This window comes from Pelophylax lessonae (genome assembly GCF_965119305.1).
Source record: "Pelophylax lessonae genome assembly, chromosome: 4".
In the NCBI taxonomy this organism is placed as follows: domain Eukaryota; kingdom Metazoa; phylum Chordata; class Amphibia; order Anura; family Ranidae; genus Pelophylax; species Pelophylax lessonae.
Genome location: NC_138771.1, coordinates 16056744 through 16081785, shown reverse-complemented (window position 1 = coordinate 16081785; position 25042 = coordinate 16056744). Strand labels below are relative to the sequence as shown.

General features: G+C 45.3%; 1 protein-coding gene and 1 long non-coding RNA gene across 2 annotated transcripts in view; one reads left to right on the top strand and one right to left on the bottom strand.

Annotated features, from left to right (window-relative positions):
- LOC309552212 overlaps positions 1 to 25042 on the bottom strand; it is a 603675-nt gene that overhangs the window by 196253 nt on the left and 382380 nt on the right. The window lies entirely within an intron of this gene.
- The window catches only part of MAP2K5 (mitogen-activated protein kinase kinase 5), a 308258-nt gene that overhangs the window by 13747 nt on the left and 269469 nt on the right, over positions 1 to 25042 (top strand). The window contains exons 3-4 of the mRNA XM_082253022.1: positions 5144 to 5211; positions 11980 to 12049. Coding sequence (XP_082109148.1) covers positions 5144 to 5211; positions 11980 to 12049 — 138 coding nt within the window. The remainder of the gene's footprint in view (positions 1 to 5143; positions 5212 to 11979; positions 12050 to 25042) is intronic.

Here is a 25042-nt window from a genome sequence, read left to right as displayed (position 1 = left end):
CACCAACAATGTTAACCCCTTCCCTGCCAGTGTCATTATTACAGTAACAGTGCATATTTTTAGCACTGATTACTGTAGTAATGTCACAGGTCCCCCCAAAAGCGTCAAAAATGTCAGTCAAGGCTCCGATCTGTCTGCCGCAATGTCGCAGTCCCACGAAAAAATCGCAGATCTCCGCCATTACTCGTTAAAAAAAATAAACAATAAAAATGACATAAATCTTTCCCGTAGTTAGTAAACGCGATAACTTTTGCGCAAACCAATCAAAATACGCTTATTGCGATATTTTTGGTAAAAAAAAAAAATAAAAAAAAAAATGTAGCAGAAAACAAATTGGCCTAAAAATGTTAAAAAGTTTTGATTTGTTCATTTTTTTTTTGGGGGAATGTTCTATATCAGAATGTGAAAAATATTGTTTTTTTTTTTTCAAAATTGTCGCTCTTTTTTTCAAAAATTTAAAATCGCACAGGTGATCAAATACCACCAAAAGAAAGCTCTGTTTGTGGGGAGAAAATAAGGCATAAATTTTATTTGGGTACAGCGTTGCTCGACTGCGCAATTGTCCGTTAAAGTAAGGCAGTGCCGAATCGCAAAAATATGGCCTGGTCAGGAATGAGGTAAAATCTTCCGGTCTTAAAGCGGTTAAAAATACGCTTATTGAGAATTTTTCCGTCAAAGACATGTAGCTAAATACATTTTGGCCTAAATATATGACAAAAATTTAATATATTGGATATTTTTTAACTGTCAAAGTAGAAAATGTCAATTTTTCGCAAAATTTTCGCTCTTTTTTTTATTAATATCGCAAAAAATGAAAAGCGCAGAGGTGAACAAATACCACCAAAAGAAAGCTCTGTTTGTGGGGAAAAAAGGACGTAAATTTCGCTTTGGTACGGCGTTGCATGACCGCACAATTGTCAGCTAATGTCACGCAGTGCCGGATTGCAAAATAGGGCCTGGTCATTGAGCAGCCAAATCCTCCGGGGCTAAAGTGGTTAAATAAAAAAAAATATAAAAAAAATTTTAATAAACAATTAAAGTGCCAAGTTGAAAAACGTGGCCTGGACATTAGGCAGGAAAATCCTCCAGTCTTAAGGCTGCATTCACACTTGAGTGTAGCGTTTTTACCGCAATTTTTTCCGCGATTTTTACCACGATTTTAAGGCGATTTTTTTTTTTTTTTTTTTTTTTTTTTTTTTTCAGGCGTTTTTGGAGGCAGGCATTGACATCTATCAAAAACGCTGGTAATCAGCCCAAAAAGAAGCTCATGTACTTTTTTCAGCTACAGGCGTTTTGGAACGTTTTTTGGGAGCTGAAAAACGCACTCAAAAACGCCCAGGTGTGAATGGAGCCTAAATTGGTTAATGTTTGTTTATTAACTACGTGACCTCCGAGATCGTATGCCGGACGGAGCGGTATCACCCGGGTATCACTTATGGCAAGTGGGTGAGAGATATCGATCTGCCAGCAGATCTGCTAGTGTGGAATTGCTTGTATCTGTAATTTGTACTTATGTGAGTGGCATATTCAATAAAATTTTGTAAACGCTATGTGACATCATTTTACCCTTAAATGACCAATATTTGGAATATCGGCAATATCGGCCAGTTCCGGGGGCTGATACAGATATATCGGGGCAAAAGTCAATATCAGCCCTCTATATATCGGCCTTGCCGATAATCGATCGATCCCTAGTCGCATTAGTGAATAAATATTCGCTATTGTCACACTGATTCTCCTCCCAGCCAATCAGGAAGAGAGTTGTGAGACCCCTTTCCTGATTTGGCCAAAAGGAGAATCGACCTTACTGGCCACTGGCCAGGAAGAGGCAGAAGAGACACGGCTGGAGGAGAAGCGCAGCGGCTCAGCCATCCGGCACTCCCCGGCTCGGACAGGGGGGAAGGAGGAGGTAAGGAGGCAGGCTGGCTGTTTGGGGGTGGGGGAGAATATGGTGTGTTGTTTTGCCTGCCGTCATTCCGTCCGTCAGCGGAAGGGGAGGGGGGGTGGGTGCTGAGTTGGTTTGCCGCTCCCCCCCCCCCCCGAATTACCGAGCACCAGCCGCCACTGGTATTAATCATCACTGCCCAATACATCCCACCCTCTTCATCGTATGCGGTTCAATAAAAAGAAAGGTAGATGACGGGAAAAGGAGAAAGAGAGAAAAAAGGGGGAGATGGGGGCACACTATGGGGGCACCCGAGCCGAGCCGCTACTCTGTGTGTCCATTCAGACACTGAGTCACATCCTGGCCCCGCTCCCCTCTCTCCTTATTGGCTCACGGACTTTGACAGTAGTGGGACCCAATGGCGCCCCCTGCTTTGTCTCAGCCTGGTCATTAGGGGCGGGGGTAAATCTTCTGGTAGTCAAGTGGTCAAGCATAGGCTAGAGAATAAAATGGTTGGTATTGCAAATTTTTATGCCGCACAATTCTTGCGCAGCGTTTTTTTTTCAAATTTTTAAATCAAATGCCCCGGCCACAGCTGATTGGCTGGCACTGACCACTTCCTTACGGGTGTGGCTGAACACAACTAAGCCAAGCTCTTCCTTTATCAGGACAAATCAAAGGATGAAATTCTTCATCTGGGACACACAGCAATGCAAACCTTAGAGGGGTTCTACTGCAAAACTAAGCAAAATTAATGTTTTGGTTTTAGATAATTTAAAAATAATTGTGATAATTTGCTCTAATAACATAACTGCATTCATTGCTGTTGAATTTATCTTGCTGAGCTTTACATAAGATTGTGACATGGGCTGTGTACTGGTCGTGTGGAACTGACCCAATTAACCAAGTCTAAGTAAATGAGATATGATGGCCTATCAGTTACCCAGCTTAATTCCTTTAAGACATGGTAAGGGATGCCATCTGGGTCAGATGTTATATCTAAATTTTACTTAGTTGTAACTTTACCTGTCCTGACATTAGACAGGTAATGATTGGTTACATCTCTCACCATGTTATCCTTCATCAGCAACTATTTTATAAAGAAATATAAATTTAAAGTGGAAGTTTAGGTATGGCAAGGTTTACAAATTTACAGTGGTCAACCAGTGATGGTCAGACATGATACAAGAGATGGTCAGAGACTGCAGACATGATACAAGAGAGAATCAGAGACTGTGTGGACAGGATACAAGATATGGTCAGAAACTGTGGACACGATACAAAAGCGGGTCAGAGACTGCAGACCTAATACAAGAGATGGTCAGAGACTGCGGACGTGATAAAAGAGATGGTCAGAGACTACGAACGTGATACAAGAGCTGGACAGAGATCACAGACGTGATACAAGAGATGGTCAGTGACTGCAGACGTGATACAAGAGATGGTCAGTGACTGCAGACGTGATACAAGAGATGGTCAGTGACTGCAGACGTGATACAAGAGATGGTCAGTGACTGCAGACGTGATACAAGAGATGGTCAGAGACTGTGGGCCTGAAACAAGAGATGGTCAGAGTCTGCGGGCGCGATACGAGAGATGGTCAGAGACTGCAGACATCATATACGAGATGATCAGAGACTGCAGACATCATATACGAGATGATCAGAGACTGCAGACATCATATACGAGATGATCAGAGACTGCAGACATCATATACGAGATGATCAGAGACTGCAGACATCATATACGAGATGATCAGAGACTGCAGACATCATACAAGAGATGGTAAGAGACTAAAGATATGATACAAGAGCTTGTCGGAGACTGCAGACTTGATACAAGAGCTTGTCGGAGACTGCAGACCTAATACAAGAGATGGTCAGAGACTGCAGACGTGATACAGGAGATGGTCAGAGACTGCAGACGTGATACAGGAGGAGATGGTCAGAGACTGCAGACGTGATACAAGAGATGGTTAGAGACAAGCTGCAGGAGGCTGTGAATATGCTATAGGAGTTGTTTGACTGTTATGCCCCATACACACGTGCAGATTATCTGCAGACTTTTGTCTGCAGACTTACCTTTTCTATGTAGTGAAAGGGCCTGCCGGATTGCATACAAATTGAAAGTGTTTAGGTTTGACCTCATATTATATGGTTTTGGTACGTCTGCAGACAAAAGTCTGCAGATAATCTGCACGTGTGTATGGGGCATTACAGACATATTAAATGACACTGCTAAAACAGAGCAATAGGGAAAAACAAATTAGTGTCTGCAGGGACCCTTAGGGCCACACAAAACGTTTCAAAGGGCAGCCACAGGTTGGGCACCACGGGTACATACCTTTTGGTATACCTGTGGAAGCTGAAAATCACTACTTTAGGCAACACTATTCTAGTGATCACTGCTAGGTGGAGAGGAGGGGGCACTGCTAGGATACTTGCCTCCATGGATGCTGAGCTGTCAGTGCCCATGCAGCCGGTGTAGCGGCCTGGAGATTTGAAATCTCTCCTCTCTTCTCCCTTCTCTCTTCATAGCTTCTGGGACAGACCAGAGCGATGCTCTGTGCTGGTGTTGCCCAATCAGGATCACTCTGGTCTTTCCTAGAAGTTCTGTGGGGACCCCGGGGGGGGGGGGGGGGAGAGAGTGGGGAGGATGTAGTGTTAGTTCACCTTTTATATTTTTCCTTTTAAATGTTTTTTTCTTTTTTCTATCTATACATTTTGTAGTAAGTTTAACCTCCATCAGCTGTTAGGTGCTCTCTGGTGTAGATTTTCCCTTTCCTATCCCGGTGACATTTTCTTCTAAGGACGGGAAGCATAGGAGTGTGCAAGAGGTGTGCCTGGGTGCACACCCAAATCACCCCGCGCTGTAGCAAAGTGTCATTTCTTCATTTCTTCAGTGTTGTCACATGAAAAGATATAATAAAATATTTACAAAAATGTGAGGGGTGTACTTACTTTTGTGAGATACTGTACATACATACATACAGTTCACACACATACACGTGTTTGGGCTCTGGGGTGTGCAGACCTCAGATTTGAAGATGTGAAATGTTAACCCTTTTCTTGTTTGTCCAAAAGAAATAAAGATTTTGTCTGGAGTTACACTCATAACCTGTAGCTGTGTTCTGTCTCCAGGCTGGAGAGAAAACTATTGTTCTCTGGAATAATTTTTAGTATTGATGGGAATATACCATGTCACGTTTTGCATGTGTAGGGTGAGACAATAATTGGACCCTTTCTTATTTTACTGTAGATGAAGATGAGGATGGTGACCGGATCACGGTGAGGAGCGATGAAGAGATGAAGGCTATGCTGTCCTATGTAAGTAATCCATGCATGGTAAAAGCTTTTTTTAACTAGTAATGGCGGCGATCTGCGAAAGTAGGGTTGCCACCTTTTTTTTTAATAACTCCCAAACAGTTACCCACCGACCTTTTATATATCAGCTGATCCTGGTTTATACCATTAAATAACAGTTAGGCAATCCTAAAATCTTACTTTATATAATTTTTGCAGAGCGCCGCCATCTTTGTCCGGGTTACACGAGTCCTTAGTGGGGAAATGTCTGCCCTGCTTCCTGCTTCTGGTGGGAGGAGGCCGGTGAATCCAGCGCGAAATCTCACGCATGCCCAGTACAATACGCTCGACATAGTACTGGGTTTCCATAGGGACGGCAGCTCCGCCTAACATTGCGTCATTTCCTGTTTGGAAATAAAGCGACGAGAGGAGCGGCCGGCCGCCTACGTCACTGCCCATTGCATCCTGGGAGCGACGAGTAAGAGCTCCCAGAACGCATTGTGGGACAGGAAGTGATGGCGCGGGCCGCGTGGCGGAGGAAGGAGGAAGTGGATGTCAAGGTGAGTATATTATACTCTGTAAAGGTAAGTAAAAAAAAAAAAAACGCCGGGAATATCCAATTCTTGCTCATGGAAGGATAAGGAAGCGGATGCCATAAAATGTAAAGGCATGATTTTCTGCCCGGAGCTAATTACACCGGTTCTTTGGCTGAATAAGGTGGTAATTTAAAGGGATGAGGAGGCAACCCTATGTAGAAGAGACATGCGATATCTCTTCTGCAATGACAAGTACCCACCTGCATGCTTGCTTCTGTGTCATGATAACTGAGCTGCACATACGCAGCTCAACTTACATTGCCAGCACAGTCCCTGTGTGCTGGGATGACTTGATTCCTGTGCATGTGCAGAAATTATGTCATCCCAGGCCGACCAATGAAGATGGACGAAAATTGGCACCCAGCAGAAGCTGCTGGCGAGGGATGGAGGCCATTAAAGGAAAGTTAAAGCTTAGCTCCATTTAAGATAGGAATTTCTTTTTTTCCTTTGATCAGCAATCAGCTAGAGGGGGAGGGGGAAGGGTTGGGGGGTGGGTTTTATCCTGGAACGGGGCTCTAAACTTGCATTCACACCTGAGTAGAGCATAAGAAGAACAAATGAGGCTGCAGGGACTGTTCTAGCAGCACGGAGGGAGCCTGTGGGTGTGGAGTAGGGGCTCACTGGCAACTTTTTGGCCCAGGGGGCAAGTACAAACCAGAGGCCCATGGTGCAGCGACTCGGCCCCCTTCCCACTCTCCCTCCCTCGTCTCCTCCTGACCCCCATTCCAGGCTGAAGCTCTGCTCCAGGTACTCTCTACAGACGGGCCGAATCTGAGTTCCCAACCTGGCCAGCAGGAAGCTATTGGGGGGAGCTGGGACAGCTCAGTTGGTACTGCCTGGAGGAGGAGAGTCTCCAGTGGGGCATGGAACCGGCCTCTGCTCAGACACAGCTTACACCATCCATGCTGTCTTCATCCTGCACTCAGTAGGTCAGCAGTGAGGACTTTTTACTTCTCTTCACCAGGAATCCTTTGAGCATGTCTGTGGCAGAAGCGGTGCAGCCTTTTTACAGGACATCAGAGTGGCACAGGGGGAAAATTGCCCCCCTGCCCCTTGGCCCAGTCCCCCCCTGGTGTGGAGGATCTGCTTTTCCTGTTCCTTTACACCAAAAAGAGCATTTAACTTTTGCAATTCAGGGGCAACCTCACAGCAAGGGAGGATTTTTACCTTTCCTGGTTTTCAGCTTTTAGTCATTTGTTCCCCCCCCCCCCTTTTTTTTTTTAAATCCCAAAAACGCGCTCTCTAAGAAAACCAGCCATTATAAGCATGGTGGCCCATTTAGGACTCACCAGCAGCCTGGACAGCAAGGCTTCAAAATGCGGAGACCATGCACACGTGCTTTTTTCCAGTCTTTCCATGCTTTCATAGAATTTCATTTGGCCTGTCCATGTACCTGTATGTAGTCCTGTACATCCCTATTCATCTGTCATTGCCAGATCCTGAAGATACAAATGGTTTCTTATGACTTTAAGGGTTGAGGTCTCGCTTGATGTTTTTAGTGTGAACAGTACATTAGGAATAATCTCTCTTAATGACTTGTGCATTAGGTATTGTGTCGGATAAATGAACTATCAATTTCTTAGCTTTTTTTATGCAGTACTTAAAGTTACGGCTCATTGGTAATTAACCCCCTCCAGGCTGTCAGCTGCCTCTCTTCCTCATTCTGAAGGGATTGCACATTTCCTACCCGTCTGAAACCAACTGGAATTGTTTAGTGATATTCATGTGGGCCTACATAGTAAGGGAAGGGGTGTGTGCGTGTGTGTTGTCTGTGTGTTGTCTGTGTGTTTTATATATATATTATATATATATATATATATATCTCTAATCTCACAAAAGTGAGTACACCCCTCACATTTTTGTAAATATTTTATTCAGGGCTTTTTTTTTCTCACAGAATAAGTTAAGGAACTCAGTGTTGTCAAAATGTGAGGAGTGTACTCACTTTTGTGAGATACTGTGTATGATATATAGATATATATACATACACAGTGGGTACGGAAAGTATTCAGACCCCCTTAAATTTTTCACTCTTTGTTATATTGCAGCCATTTGCTAAAATCATTTAAGTTCATTCTTCTTCCTCATGAATGTACACATAGCACCCCATACTGACAGAAAAACACAGAATTGTTGACATTGTTGCAGATTTATTAAAAAAGAAAAACTGAAATATCACATGGTCCTAAGTATTCAGACCCTTTGCTGTGACACTCATATATTTAACTCAGGTGCTTTCCGTTTCTTCTGATCATCCTTGAGATGGTTCTACACCTTCATTTGAGTCCAGCTGTGTTTGATTATACTGATTGGACTTGATTAGGAAAGCCACACACCTGTCTATATAAAGCCCCATACACACACGCAGATCGTCGTCATACAAATGTTCGTCTTTTCTCCCCGGGATGTCGGTGTCTGTTGAAAAGTGCAAAGACAGCACAAGGACAGCACAAGAATTTTGTCCGCAGACTTCAGCTGACTGCAGAAGTGATGTCATGTAATGGTTAACTTTCCCTGTGTTTTTTATTTTCTGAGCATGCCCAGTCTTGCAAATCTGCGGTCTGTCGGCTGATTTCTGTACTGACAGGCAAACAATTGTCCGTTCTGGTGTCTGCAGACAAAAATTTTCATGTTAGCAAGAAAGACTCTTGTCCGCAGATTGTGTGCAGACATCTGTCGGAGGCACCATACTAACACGCGTACAATCGGCAGATCTTTCGTCCGCCGACGTTTGTATGACGACGATCTGCGTGTGTGTACGGGCCTTAAGACCTTCCAGATCACAATGCATGTCAGAGCAAATGAGAATCATGAGGTCAAAGGAACTGCCTGAAGAGCTCAGAGACAGAATTGTGGCAAGGCACAGATCTGGCCAAGGTTACAAAAAGATTTCTGCTGCACTTAAGGTTCCTAAGAGCACAGTGGCCTCCATAATCCTCAAAAAATGGAAGACGTTTGGGACGACCAGAACCCTTCCTAGAGCTGGCCGTCCAGCCAAACTGAGCTATTGGGGGAGAAGAGCCTTGGTGAGAGAGGTAAAGAAGAACCCAAAGATCACTGTGGCTGAGCTCCAGAGATGCAGTCAGGAGATGGGAGAAAGTTGTAGAAAGTCAACCATCACTGCAGCCCTCCACCAGTCGGGGCTTTATGGCAGAGTGGCCCGACGGAAGCCTCTCCTCAGTGTAAGACACATGAAAGCCCGCATGGAGTTTGCTAAAAAAACACCTGAAGGACTCCAAGATGGGGAGAAATAAGATTCTCTGGTCTGATGAGACCAAAATAGAACTTTTTGGCCTCAATTCTAAGCGGTATGTGTGGAGAAAACCAGGCACTGCTCATCACCTGTCCAATACAGTCCCAACAGTGAAGCATGGTGGTGGCAGCATCATGCTGTGGGGGTGTTTTTCAGCTGCAGGGACAGGACGACTGGTTGCAATCGAGGGAAAGATGAATGCGGCCAAGTACAGGGATATCCTGGACAAAAACCTTCTCCAGAGTGCTCTGGACCTCAGACTGGGCCGAAGGTTTACCTTCCAACAAGACAATGACCCTAAGCACACAGCTAAAATAACGAAGGAGTGGCTTCACAACAACTTCACCGTGACTGTTCTTGAATGGCCCAGCCAGAGCCCTGACTTAAACCCAATTGAGCATCTCTGGAGAGACCTAAAAATGGCTGTCCAGGAGGGCGTTGGTGGATGCTGCTCTGCCCCTCTACAAGCTGACCTATATGGGGCGTCAATGCCCCCAAAAATTTGGGAAGGTGTGGGATGCCTGGATCGCAGCTAGACCTCTGCAGATCTGATCACGTTATGTTGTTTATTGCTTTTGGGGCCCTGGTGGCGAGGCTGCTGCTGTGTGGTTATGGGCCGTGGGGTGCTGTGGAGGCGCTTCTGTGTCTCTGCTCCCCTGCGGTTTGGCCTCCTGGAGCTCCCCTCGGCGCCTCCCCCTCCCAGGGGACCAGGGGTCTGGGGGGACTATGGGCTATTGCGGCCCTGATGTTACTTCTGTATATTGAGATGAAAGCCATTCCTTATGTCTGTTTACTTGCTTTATTTATCGCTGATGTGCATTTGCTCTCTTTTGATTGATTGTGTTTCTTTTTTATTTCCTGTGTATCCATACCTTGTTGGCACTGTTACTTTATTATTTGTTTTAAATCAATAAAACGTTTCTGTTAAAAAAAAAAAAATGGCTGTCCACCAACGTTTACCATCCAACCTGACAGAACTGGAGAGGATCTGCAAGGAGGAATGGCAGAGGATCCCCAAATCCAGGTGTGAAAGACTTGTTGCATCTTTCCCAAAAAGACTCCTGGCTGTATTAGATCAAAAGGGGGCTTCTACTAAATACTGAGCAAAGGGTCTGAATACTTAGGACCATGTGATATTTCAGTTTTTCTTTTTTAATAAATCTGCAACAATGTCAACAATTCTGTGTTTTTCTGTCAGTATGGGGTGCTATGTGTACATTCATGAGGAAGAAGAATGAACTTAAATGATTTTAGCAAATGGCTGCAATATAACAAAGAGTGAAAAATTTAAGGGGGTCTGAATACTTTCCGTACCCACTGTGTGTATATATATATATATATATATATATATATAACAATTTCATTCCTGGAATGGACTGTAAATGTCCCCTTTTGAAGCAACGCACTTTTCTAGACAACAATTAGGGGAATAAGGTGGTTGGTCGAGTTTCAGTGCCAGTTCACACTTATGCGATGCGGGAAGGCTGCGAATTCGCAGCCTGTTCCCGCGTTGCAAACACACCCCTGGCAGTTCACACTGCCATATGCGATACGCTGGGGGTGTCAATGAAATGTTAACGACACCCCCAGTTTGATTGCATATCGCAGTGCGATCTTTACAGTCGCACAGGATCGGATCGCACAAGTGTGAACCGCTGTGCGATCCGATCCTGATGCGGCTCAAAAAAAGGGTCCTGTGCGTCTTTACTGCGGGTGCAGTGCGAATTTAGCCATACAAAGTGTATGGCTAAATACGCACCGCACACCCGATCGCATGTAAAGTAACACAGTGCCTTATAGCAAAAAAATGGCCAGGTCATGAAGGGGGTTAAATCTTCGGGGGGGGGGGGGGGGGGGCGGCAACTGGATAAGGTTCAATCCCATGTGCATGTAAATACAATCACCCACCCGGCATAGACGATCCATTTCCTGGAACGTAATGACATCAGAAGGCTCCGCCCAATGCGTTTCGTCACCGCTTTTGATTTAAGGGGATCAAATAAAAAAGGAAAGGGGGCGAATAATGTTGGTATGACCTGGGGGAAGGTGGTAGAGGCCTCACATTCAGTGGAGCTCACGTCACAGAGGACTCTGCCCTCCTTAGAATAGAATATGTAAATATGTTCCACAAAGGTTTCAAGTACGCTTCTCATTTATGCTGTGAAGAGAGTATCAATTCCTCCATAAGATTCGATTCCTCAGAGATATCTTCCTTTTGTATTTGCTGCTTTAAAGTGGAGTTCCACCCTAAAATTACACTTCTGTCCATCTTCTTGGTCCGGGTCACCTTAAAAAGTAATGGATAATCGCATTTTTTTTTAGTTTTACTTACCTTGGATTAGAAGAAAATATACTTACTTTACTTCCTCTTCCTCCCCTCAGCGGCCACGGCCGGTCGTCACTTCCTGGCTTGCAATGATTCCTGGAAGCTGAACGTCATCGCTTCCAGGAATCAATGCACCTTCACCGACCCCCCCCACGTCAGTTGCGGTGCGCGCACGTCATTCCCTTCTAAACAGCTTCTGGGCATGCCCAGAAGCTGTGGAGGGATGACGCGCCCGCACCGGAAGTGATGGGGGGGGGGCAGTGCAGTGCATCGTGGGACCGAAGAGGACGCAGAAGAGGATCGCGCTGGCTTCAAGCTGCCCACACCTGAGATGGCAGCGCTGGACAATATATTTTCAAGGTAAGTATTTCTTCTTGCATGTAAGTGCAACCCGGGACAAATCAGAGGCTATCCATTGTGGAATGTACTAGCCCTGACTGTCCCGGGGGTATTTTTATGTCTTTTTTTTTAGGTGGAACTCCGCTTTAATCTCTTTTTTATTTTTTATGCACAAGTGCGCGGTTTTCACATATTAGTTTAGAAATGTCACCAAATGATCATATTGTGATAAGCCAGATGTACTGAGGTCTCCATTCTTTGTTTTCTCCTTCTTGCAGTATTGCAGCATGGTCCTGGAACAGCAAGGGAGCAATCTACTTGTGGAACCTCTTCAGATCTACCCTCGTGGTAAGTTCTCTTGTTATGGTAGATCTCAGATTTGTGGTCTGCAACTTCTAGTCCAGAGGGTGGATGTATGTGCGTGAAAGGAACCATAGTCTGACTGTGCAGGACTGTTATATAAGGATACCAATCATTTTTTCTTACGGTATCGGGCTAATGGTTAAGGTGATACGTTTTTTCAGTTTTTAGTTCATTGTTAGCGTTAAACTAACTTCTAAAGGTTAAAAGGTTTTCAGTGTTAGGTTAGAGCAGGGGTCTCCAAAGTCCAGGCCTGCTAGTACTTTTTATCCGGCCCTCAGCTAGAGTCCTCAGACCTACTGCACTGCCAGTCTCAGCTTGCCACAGCACTGCTGCTAACCCACCTTCCGCAGACTGTATGCATGTCCCTGCAATCCGCCGACAAAGCCCGCCCCCTGTGCCTCACTGTGGAGTTGGTTGCTAGGGAATTAGCCCAGTTAAAGTGGAGTTCCGGCCTATTTTGCAACTTTAGTGATTCTTGTAGTGCTCGCTATGCTGATCAACAATTGGGCATTTTACATTTTTTTTGGGGGTCCCTTACCTTATTTTCAGGGCATTTTTGATTGTACTTCCTCCTTCTCCCCCCTCTGTGGCCGCAGTCACCGACATCACTTCCGCCTTTGCATTGCATCCTGGGAGCTGTTTGTCATCACTCCCAGGAGGCTGGAATCAGGAAGAACTCCCAGAACACTCCCTGGAATCAGGAAGAACTCCCCAGAACACTCCCTGGAATCAGGAAGAACTCCCCAGAACACTCCCTGGAATCAGGAAGAACTCCCAGAACACTCCCTGGAATCAGGAAGAACTCCCCAGAACACTCCCTGGAATCAGGAAGAACTCCCCAGAACACTCCCTGGAATCAGGAAGAACTCCCCAGAACACTCCCTGGAATCAGGAAGAACTCCCAGAACACTCCCTGGAATCAGGAAGAACTCCCCAGAACACTCCCTGGAATCAGGAAGAACTCCCCAGAACACTCCCTGGAATCAGGAAGAACTCCCCAGAACACTCCCTGGAATCAGGAAGAACTCCCCAGAACACTCCCTGGAATCAGGAAGAACTCCCAGAACACTCCCTGGAATCAGGAAGAACTCCCAGAACACTCCCTGGAATCAGGAAGAACTTCCAGAACACTCCCTGGAATCAGGAAGAACTCCCAGAACACTCCCTGGAATCAGGAAGAACTCCCCAGAACACTCCCTGGAATCAGGAAGTACTCCCCAGAACACTCCCTGGAATCAGGAAGAACTTCCAGAACACTCCCTGGAATCAGGAAGAACTCCCAGAACACTCCCTGGAATCAGGAAGAACTTCCAGAACACTCCCTGGAATCAGGAAGAACTCCCCAGAACACTCCCTGGAATCAGGAAGTACTCCCCAGAACACTCCCTGGAATCAGGAAGAACTTCCAGAACACTCCCTGGAATCAGGAAGAACTCCCAGAACACTCCCTGGAATCAGGAAGAACTTCCAGAACACTCCCTGGAATCAGGAAGAACTCCCCAGAACACTCCCTGGAATCAGGAAGAACTCCCAGAACACTCCCTGGAATCAGGAAGAACTTCCAGAACACTCCCTGGAATCAGGAAGAACTCCCAGAACACTCCCTGGAATCAGGAAGAACTCCCAGAACACTCCCTGGAATCAGGAAGAACTCCCCAGAACACTCCCTGGAATCAGGAAGAACTCCCCAGAACACTCCCTGGAATCAGGAAGAACTCCCAGATCACTCCCTGGAATCAGGAAGAACTCCCCAGAACACTCCCTGGAATCAGGAAGAACTCCCCAGAACACTCCCTGGAATCAGGAAGAACTCCCAGAACACTCCCTGGAATCAGGAAGAACTCCCAGATCACTCCCTGGAATCAGGAAGAACTCCCAGATCACTCCCTGGAATCAGGAAGAACTCCCAGATCACTCCCTGGAATCAGGAAGAAGGACACTGTGGCTTCAGATGCCCACATCCAAGATGGCCGCGCCCAGACAGCATTTTTAAAAGTAAGATTTTGACTAAAATTCCATACTGTACACCTTGTAAGTATGAGAATAGCGGTTCTGTAAAGGGCGATGGATTAGTATTATTGGGGTATTTTTAGTTAAAAAAGGTATTTGAGGCCGGAACTCCTGTTTAAGTAACAATTATAGGTCTTGTTCCTTCCCAAGCCAGGGGCCGGACAGTGAAATGAAATGCAACAGACTGATGAGCTCATCTCTGTTAAAGTGGAAGTAAACCCTGCACGAAAAAAAAACTCCTGTAAGACAAAGGCATAATGAGCTAGTATGAAATACATACCTTAGAGCGAAGCCCCCGCAGTGCCGCCGCACAGCAACAGGACGGCCGACATGTTTGGCCGTCCTGGTTTGCATCCCCTGGGCCATCGGTATGGCCCAGGGGATGCGATTACATCACTCCTGCGCATGCACGTTGGAGCCGGCGTTCACGGCACAGGGCTCTGAAGGAACAGCACGGGTGGCCGGAACATGCGCCGATGACCTAATCGGCTGCATTAAAAGTAAATATCTCCTAAACGGTGCAAGTTTAGGAGATACTTACAGTACCTATAGGTAAGCCTCATTAAAGGCTTACCTATAGGTACGAGTTCCAAGAGAGGGTTTACAACCTCTTTAAATGCTAGGGATGGGTCTTCGCCTTAAAATCTTAGCTTGTCGCTTAGGGCGGTTCACACTGGTGCGATAGAAGACATTGCATGTGATTTGCACCGCACTGCTATGCAAATCACCTGTGATGTCGTTGCGATGCAAATTCAGCCATACAGATTGTATGGCTGAATTTGCATCTCGTTCGGACCAACGTTGTGTTCACACCCATGCGATCTGATTCCTGTCCGAATTGACAGTTCGCACTGCAATATGCAACAAATGACTTGTACATTGACGTTTTAATGTTGGCACATCCCAGCTCCCGCCTGCTGTTTAAATCTGTGTCCCTTCTACTTACAGAGCGCTTGTGTAACAGTGGAGCGGGAGCTAGGAGGTTTAAGTAGACTCTAACGTAAGAGGAAGATGTGTGCTGGGCAAAAAAGTGTGGCAAACTCTGATGGGGACACAGATGGTGGGGAAACTCTGATGGGGACACAGATGGTGGGGAAACTCTGATGGGGACACAGATGGTGGGGAAACTCTGATGGGGGACACAGATGTTGGGGAAACTCTGATGGGGACACAGATGTTGGGGAAACTCTGGGGACACAGATGTTGGGGAAACTGATGGGGGACATAGATGTTGGGGAAACTGATGGGGGACACAGATGTTGGGGAAACTGATGGGGGACACAGATGTTGGGGAAACTGATGGGGGACACGGACGGATGTTGGGGAAACTGATGGGGGACACGGATGTTGGGGAAGCTCTGATGGGGACACAGATGTTTGGGAAACTCTGATGGGGACACAGATGTTGGGGAAGCTCTGATGGGAACACAGATGTTGGGGAAACTCTGTTGGGGAAACTCTGATGGGGACACCGTTGTTGGGGAAACTCTGATGGGGACACCGTTGTTGGGGAAACTCTGATGGGGACACCGTTGTTGGGGAAACTGATGGGGGACACGGATGTTGGGGAAACTGATGGGGGACACGGATGTTGGGGAAACTGATGGGGGACACAGATATTGGGGAAGCTCTGATGGGGACACAGATGTTGGGGAAGCTCTGATGGGGACACAGATGTTAGGGAAACTCTGTTGGGGAAAGTCTGATGGGGACACAGTTGTTGGAGAAACTCTGATGGGGACACAGATGTTGGGGAAACTCTGATGGGGACACAGGAAACTCTGATGGGGACACAGATGTTGGGGAAACTCTGATGGGGACACAGATGTTGGGGAAACTCTGATGGGGACACAGATGTTTGGGAAACTCTGATGGTGACACAGATGTTGGGGAAACTCTGATGGTGACACAGATGTTGGGGAAGCTCTGATGGGGACACAGATGTTGGGGAAACTCTGTTGGGGAAACTCTGTTGGGGAAACTCTGATGGGGACACTGATGTTGGAGAAACTCTGATGGGGACACAGATGTTGGGGAAACTGATGGGGGACACGGATGTTGGGGAAACTGATGGGGGACACAGATATTGGGGAAGCTCTGATGGGGACACAGATGTTGGGGAAGCTCTGATGGGGACACAGATGTTGGGGAAGCTCTGATGGGCACACAGATGTTGGGGAAACTCTGTCGGGGAAAGTCTGATGGGGACACAGTTGTTGGGGAAACTCTGATGGGGACAACGATGTTGGAGAAACTCTGATGGGGACACAGATGTTGGGGAAACTCTGATGGGGACACGGGAAACTCTGATGGGGACACAGATGTTTGGGAAACTCTTATGGGGACACAGATGTTTGGGAAACTCTGATGGGGACACAGATGTTGGGGAAACTGTGATGGAGACACAGATGTTTGGGAAACTGTGATGGGGACACAGATGTTGGGGAAGCTCTGATGGGGACACAGATGTTGGGGAAGCTCTGATGGGGACACAGATGTTGGGGAAGCTCTGATGGGGACACAAATTTTGGGGAGACTCTTATGGGGACACAGATGTTGGGGAAACTCTGATGGGGACACAAATGTCAGGGAGACTCTGATCGGGAAGCAGATGTGGGGGAAACTCTTATGGGGATACGGATGCTGGGGAGACTCTGGGGATGCAGATGTCGGGGAGACTCTGATAGGGACACAGATATGGCGGTGACTGATGGGGTTGCAGATGTGGGGAGTACTCTGATGTAAGCTCCCCCTTACATCTGTGTCCCCATCAGAGTCTCCCCGTACCTCTGAGTCCCCATCAAATTCCCTCTTCTTTCTGACATCTTTAATGAATATATTATTTTTTGGCCCGAAAATGTGTAAAATATGCGATGTGGTTCTCGTAATGAAAAAGCTTGCCCTGATCCCTTGATGATGGTGTAGGATAGGCACACCACCTGCCCTGATCCTATCATTATGGTTTAGGATAGACATGTCACCTACCCTGACCCTATGATGATGGAATAGGAGATTGAGATGTCCCCACCCCAATTCTCCATCTCATCCAACCAGAGAACGTTTTGCATTCATTAGGAAAAATGCGGAGTGTTCTGTGCTGTGCAGGGTGGCTCCTGTGTTCACTATGTAGCAGGGCAGCCCGTTGGCACAGGGCCTGGAAACTAGTGATGATCACTATAGTAATGGTGCCTAGTACTGTGATTTCCATCTTCTATGGGGGTCCCACACGTATGGCACGTACTTCCATTGGTCCAAGCTGCTCCATTGTAACTCTGTAAGAATTTCCATACCTGGAATTCAGGTTTAACTAAAAGGAGCAGTGGCACTTGAGAATGGGGTTTTGCTATGAAATGTTCCGCTGTTTGAAATCGGTTACTAGAGCCCAGTGATTTGAAGTGTTCAGAGTTAACCCCTTGTGCCCTTTTTCATTATCGGAAGTCACCGGCTGATCACATATGATGTATAGCAAGTTACTGAAGCTTTGTATATGTGGAGCCTAAAGGTCCATTCAGTCATTCAAAGGCGTCACAGTGTGCGACAGATCATCAATGAAGCTTCTGCATTCAGCCTTGAAACCACATTTAGATCATTTTTTTCCAGATCATTTCTTATAAGAGATTTAGCGACACTAGAATTTAAACAATGCCGTCTCCAAGGGCTCTTCTTAACTACTCAACTGCCAAAATGTTAGAGATTGGAGGAAATGTAGAAGAAAGGCACAGACTCCGGGTCTTTGTGTGGAAAAATACTCCACCAAAAAATCTAGTAGGGAATATCTTTCAAAAAATATCAATGCAAATTAAGGTTAGCTCATGGATTTGTTTACATTGTACAGCTAGCTTGTTCGTTGCAGAGGCCAACATACCACTTATTTATGATCTAAGGCTATATAGTCAATGCTTTTGCCATCCTAAAGAGGAAAAAAAAAAAAGGCTGGCCCCATACATGGGTCGAATTTCGAAAGAATTTTCTTTCGAAAATCTTATCTAAGAATTTTCGTTCGAATTTCGCACCATTAGTAGGCCGCAGCAACAGCCGATTTTCGTGCAGTCATCGAATTTGAGTGATGGGGCATGTTGGAAATTTTTTGAAAAACAAACAATTTTCTAATCAATGATGGGAGAATCGAGCAAAAAATATAATTGAAAAAGAAATGCGCATGAGTGCAAGAAAATAAATTCCCGGAAGGAAAAGAAGATTCACAGGCCACGAACATTCTTTTCTGTAGCAACATGAGTTAAAATTGAAGGCATGGTTGGTCGAATTTCAAAATCAATGGTGGCACCATTGAATCACAAAACGCAACAAAATTTCTGATTTTGGAAAGAATATTCTTTCGAAATTCGACCCATGTATGGCCAGCCTAAGGCTGCATTCACACTTGAGCGTAGCGTTTTACTGCGATTTTTACAGCAATTTTTACCGTGATTTCCAGGCTTTTTTTTTTCAGGCGTTTTTGGAGGCAGGCATTGACATCTATCAAAACCGATGGTAATCAGCCCAAAAAGAAGCTCATGTACTTTTTTCAGCTACAGGCTTTTTGCAAAACGCTCAGATGTGAACAAGGGCCATTTAAATGAATGGGGGTTTTACTTGGGCGTTTTGGAATTTTTTTTTGAGCGTTTTTGGAGCTGAAAAACACTCAAAAATGCCCAGGTGTGAATAGAGCCTAAGCCCCGGTTCACACTTGTGCGTGTGCGGGGTTCGCATGTAATATCGGAGCGCCCTGCTCCGACATTACATGCGATCAGCTGTGCGGTGCGAGTTTAGCCATACAGTTTGTATGGCTAAATTCGCATCGCACCCGCAGCAAACACGCACAGGAGGCATTTTTGCAGCCGCATCAAGATCAGATCGCACAGCGGTTCACACTTGTGCGATCCGCTCCTGTGCGAACTGCACGATCGCACTGCGATATGCGATCAAACTGGGGGTGTCGTTAAGATTACATTGACACCCCCAGCGTATCGCATATGGCAGTGTGAACTGCCGGGGGTGCGTGTGCGATGCGGGAACAGGCTGCGAATTCGCAGCCTTCCCGCATCGCATATATGTGAACCGAGCCTTAGGCAAGATAAACCTTTTTTGTGTAGTTTACTTTCGGCACCAATTAGACTACGCCTATGATTTTAAGTAGTAAAGCTATATATATATATATATATATATATATATATATATATATATATATATATATATATATATATATATATAATATATATTACATTGCAGATGTTTTAGGCTGTAAAATGCTTTAAAGTGAGAATGCTTTAAAAAATGCACAGGTGCATCTCATAAAATTAGAATATCATCATAAAGTTGATTTATTTGAGTAATTCAATTCAAAAAGTGAAACTCCTAAATTTTATATAGATGCGTTACACACCGAGTGATAGATTTCAAGCATTTCTTTCTTTTAATTTTGACGATTAGTGCTTACAGCGAGTGACACCCCAAAATTCAGTATCTCAGAAAATTAGAATATTACATAAGACTAATTAAAAAAAAAAAAAAAAGGATTTTGGATTTTAATACATAAATGTTGGCTTAGTGAAAAGTCTGTCCATGTACAGTATAGGATGCTGTTAGGAACACTCCCTGTGCACACTGAAGTGCTGTCATGAATCTGCCACTAAAGAGTTGCACTAATTGGCAAAAGGCTGGCCTATTTAAACACCTCAGGAACACTGAGCCTTTGCTGTCTTGTCTGCAGCTTTACCTGTACTTCCTGATCCTGAACTTGCTATTTCCTGTTGACTTCCTGATCAACCTCCCAGCTTGTCCACTACTTTGTCTGCTTGCTGCCCGCCCTGACCTTGGCTCGTTCCTGTGACCACTCTCCTGCCTTATCCTTGTCGGCTTATCTGCTTCAGATTCTGGACTTGTTCACCTCCTGGTGGGGCAACCCTGAGGACCGCGACCTGGTGTTCAGCACGCAGCAAAATCCATCCTCACCATCAGAGGCCCTGGTGAAGACCTGCTGTCACTTAGACTCCGCACCTCAGACTAGCCCGTGTCTACCACCAGTGTGACCCGTCCGTGTTCCTGTTGTACCAGATCCCACGAGGCTACCTCTGCACGTCAGGCTCAGCCACCAGCACCATTACAGATGCACTCAATACTTGGTCGGGGGTCCTTTTGCATGAATTACTGCATCAATGCTGTGTAGCATGGAGGCGATCAGCCTGCGGCACTGCTGAGGTGTTATGGAAGCCCAGGTTGCTTTGATAGCGGCCTTCAGCTCATCTGCATTGTTGGGTCTGGTGTCTCTCATCTTGACAATACCCCACAGATTCTCTATAGGGTTTAGGTCAGGCGAGTTTGCTGGCCAATCAATCACAGTGATCCCATGATCATGTGACCAGGTATTGGCACTTTTGGCAGTGTGGGCAGCTGCCTAGTCCTGCTGGAAAATGAAATCCGCATCTCCATAAAGCTGGTCAGCAGAGGGAAGCATGGAATGCTCTAGAATTTCCTGCTAGAGGGCTGCTCTGACTTTGGACTTGATAAAACACAATGGGCCAACACCAGCAGATGACATGGCTGCCAAAATCATCACTGACTGTGGAAACTTCACACTGGGCCTCATGCAACTTGGATTCTGTGCCTCTCCACTCCTCCTCCAGACTCTGGTACCTTAATTTCCAAAGAAAATGCTAAATTTTGCACAGTCCGTGAACATTCACTTTTTGAATAGAATTACTGAAATAAATTAACTTTTTGATGATTTTCTAATTTTATGAGATGCACCTGTATATATTCTAAATTGTTTATTTTTAACAATTTACAAAATGCAAAGTGAGCGAACAGAAGAAAAATGTAAAGAGGATCTGCATCTACAACCCCCCCCCCCTTTTTTTTAATTCTTTTTTTTTTCACCCCCCTTACCTTAAGATGGTATCGGCACATTTCAGATACCCATGCAGCGGATCCAGTGATGTCACGCTGAGATCCTCTCATGTCTGGCCACAGCTCCATCTCACAGCGCTATGGTCTCTCTGATGTCATCGAGAGGCCCGCCGGCTCTTCCTGCCTGGTTCTGCGGGCAGGCCTACGGATGACACACTGATAGGCCTTCCCCCTCCTCCTTTTCTGAATGGAAGGCTATGCCTTCTGGGATATGTGATATGCATATCCTGGGAGGCACAGTGGGCAGTGTGCGTGTCATTCACTTAGGGTAAGTGACATGCATAGTGGAGGGAGGCCGGACAAAAAAAAAAACAGCGCAATACCGAAAGGGGATGTAAGGAGGGGTAGGTGGAGGGAAGTAGCGGAAGCATGTGAAGGTCCACTTTAAATCAAAATAATATTTGGTGCGACTACCCTTTGGCTTCCAGTATCTGTTCTTACACTTGCAAACTTTGTACACTTGCACAAATATTTAAACTAATGCTGGCCATACACGTATAGATTTTTGGACGAGAATATTCGTACAAAAAATCTTTGAACATTCGATGAATGGGCAAATGTCATTCAAAAATTGTCTCTTGCTTTTAACCGCTTGCCGACCGCCGCACGACTATATACTGCGGCGGTCAGCCCCTCACAGGCAGAGTGACGTAGGGGTACGTCACTAGCCTGTGAGGCTCTGGGGAGCGAGCGCGCGAGCGTCACTGACCCATACCCCCCCCCCCCACGCGTGTGACCGGCGGACCCGATGTCCGCCAGTCACTCAGCGATCGTCGGGGGAGAGGGAGAAAGTCAGGCGGCTTGTGTAAACAAGCCGCCTGTCATTCTCCCCTGTGTAGGAACACTGATCATACGGTTCTACTATGTAGGACCGTTGATCATTGTTCCTACAGCTCAAGCCACAGCCAATCACAGTAGAAAGCACGCCCCTAGGGACACACACAGCCCTTCCCTCTCCAATAAAGTTAACCCCTTCACTGCCAGTGTAATTTTACAGTAACAGTGGATATGTATAGCACTGATTACTGTAGAAATGTCACTGGTAACCCCAAAAGTGTCACAAATGTCAGTCAAGGGTCCGATCTGTCCGCCCCAATGTCGCAGTACCGCAAAAAAAATCGCAGATCGCCGCCATTACGCGTTAAAAAAAAACAACAAAAATCTTTCCCTTTGTTAGTAAACGCGATAACTTTTGCGCAAACCAATCAAAATACACTTTTTGTGATTTTTTTTTTTTTTTTTTTACCAAACATATGTAGCATAAAACAAATTGGCCGAAAATGTTAAAAAATTTTGATTTTTACATTTTTTTTTGGGGGGGGAATTTCATATAAAAAAAATGTGAAAAATATTGTTATTTTTGCAAAATTGACGCTGTTTTTTTGTTTATAGCGCATGATCAAAAAATCGCACAGGTGATCAAATATCACCAAAAGAAAGCTCTGTTTGTGGGAAAAAAAGGACGTCAAATTCGTTTAGGTACAGCGTCGCACGACCGCGCAATTGTCCGTTAAAGTCACGCAGTGCCGAATCGCAAAATACCCCCTGGTCTTTTAGCAGCCAAATCCTCCGGGGCTTAAGTGGTTAACATTCAATTTTAAAATTAATGTAATTTCCGAATGATAACCACATACACTGCCCGAAAATTCGTTGACCGAGAAAAGTTTTTCTTCTTGCCCCTTCGAATTTTCCCATCACTGCAGTCAAAAACGGACATCGATTTGACCCCACTAACGATTAGAAAATTAAATAAATTTTCTTAAAACAAAAACTTGAAAATCTATACATGTATGGCCAGCATTAGGCTGCTAAAAGCGTACCAAATCCATTATTTATAAAACCTCAAATCCCAAATACATAGGACTTTACTGGTAAAGAATTACAAAGATTTTTATTACAAAATTAAAATCACAGGTTTTTTAAAAAAAAAAAAACACAAGGCGGAACTCTAATCCCATTACAGTAATAATAACCACATGCGCTATTCAAAGATACCTTTGCCTTAAACATATCCCAAGGTCGACGCGTTTCACATCAATAGCTTCTACGGGGCTATATATTCTTGGAAGCAAAAAAGAATAGCTCAAACATCACTTCTAGGTTACAAGCAATAGGCGGTGAACTGAAGGTGGATGCCAACAATTGCACATGTGGGTGGTTATATCCTACTTTGGTAGTTTATTCAACCATACAGGCTACTAACGGTGTGGCATGTAGATATATTCTAGCACCTCCTGGCCATTCTAGCTGCGGTTAGAAATAACCCATATTTGATGTAAAAGGACAGTCAGCCCTGAAGGGGTGGCAGAAGGTTTCCATCTGATGACCAGTATTACTCCTTAAGCCAGCCTAGTTCACGGATATCAACTGAAGTATGTCATTGAATACACTCCGCTGGAACAGCAATGTTAACCACTTAAGCCCCGGAGGATTTGGCTGCTAAACGACCAGGGGGTATTTTGCGATTCGGCACTGCGTGACTTTAACGGACAATTGCGCGGTCGTGCGACGCTGTACCTAAACGAATTTGACGTCCTTTTTTTCCCACAAACAGAGCTTTCTTTTGGTGGTATTTGATCACCTGTGCGCTTTTTACTTTTTGCGCTATAAACAAATAAAGAGCGTAAATTTTGCAAAAATAACAATATTTTTCACATTTTTTTATATGGAATTCCCCCCCAAAAAAATGTAAAAATCAAAATTTTTTAACATTTTCGGCCAATTTGTTTTATCCTACCTATGTTTGGTAAAAAAAATCGTAAAAAGCGTATTTTGATTGGTTTGCGCAAAAGTTATCGCGTTTACTAACAAAGTGAAAGATTTTTGTCATTTTTGTTGTTTTTTTTAACGCATAATGGCGGCAATCTGCGATTTTTTTTTTTTTTTTTTTTTTTTGTGGTACTGCGACATTGCGGCGGACAGATCGGACCCTTGACTGACATTTTTGACACTTTTGGGGTTACCAGTGACATTTCTACAGTAATCAGTGCTATACATATGCACTGTTACTGTAAAAATACACTGGTAGTGAAGGGGTTAACTTTATTTGGGAGGGAGGGGCTGTGTGTGTCCCTAGGGGTGTGCTTTCTACTGTGATTGGCTGTGGCTTGAGGTGTAAGGACACTGATCAACGGTTCTACATAGTAGATCCGTCTGATCAGTGTTTTTACACAGAGGAGAATGACAGGTGGCTTGTTTACACAAGCCGCCTGACTTTCTCCCTCTCCCCCGACGATCGCCGAGTGACCGGCGGACATCGGGTCCGCCAGTCACACGCGCGGGGGCGGTCCGTGACCGCGCGGGAGCGGGAGCGCGCCTCCGCGGGCGCGCGCGCGCTCCCCAGACCCTCCCAGGCTAGTGACGTTAATTAACGTCACTCTGCCTGGCCGGGGCTGACCACCGCAGTAAATCTACTTGCGGCGGTCGGCAAGAGGTTAAATGCCCCCAGTCCAAGTAGGCCACTTTTCCACTCCAGATTGGCCCCTTCAGACACCTCATTATAATCAAACCGCTATCTGTGGCAGTTTGGTTATACTGAAGTGTTTGAAGGGGCCTCTTACATGAAGAGACAGAAGGATTGGAGGCAGTCGACATCCAAAGAAGATCTGTGCTTAGTTCTCCAAGATGTACATAGAACAATCTACCCGCCGAGTTCCTTCAAAAACCGTGTGCAAGCTTACCTAGAAGAAAGCAAAGGGAGGTAACACCAAAAAATCGATTCGATTTTTTTTGGATTTCTCTTCTGTTCATTTACTTTCCATTTTGTTTATTGATAAAAATAAACTATTAACCGTTCTATTTCTAAAAGCTTTTTTCGTTTACAGCATCTTTGCACACATCTAAAACTTTTGCACATGTGTATATACAGTATATATGTGTGTGTATATACTATTGTCAAAATTATGGGTTAAGGACCTTCTACGGCCCTGTCCAGCTCTCCTAGATTAACTGCCTGCCTCCTGGAATCTCCTCCATGCTCTTGAGACTGTGCTGGGAGACACAGCAAACCTTCTGGCAATGGGATGTATTGATGTGCCATCCTGGAGGAGTTGGACTGCCTGT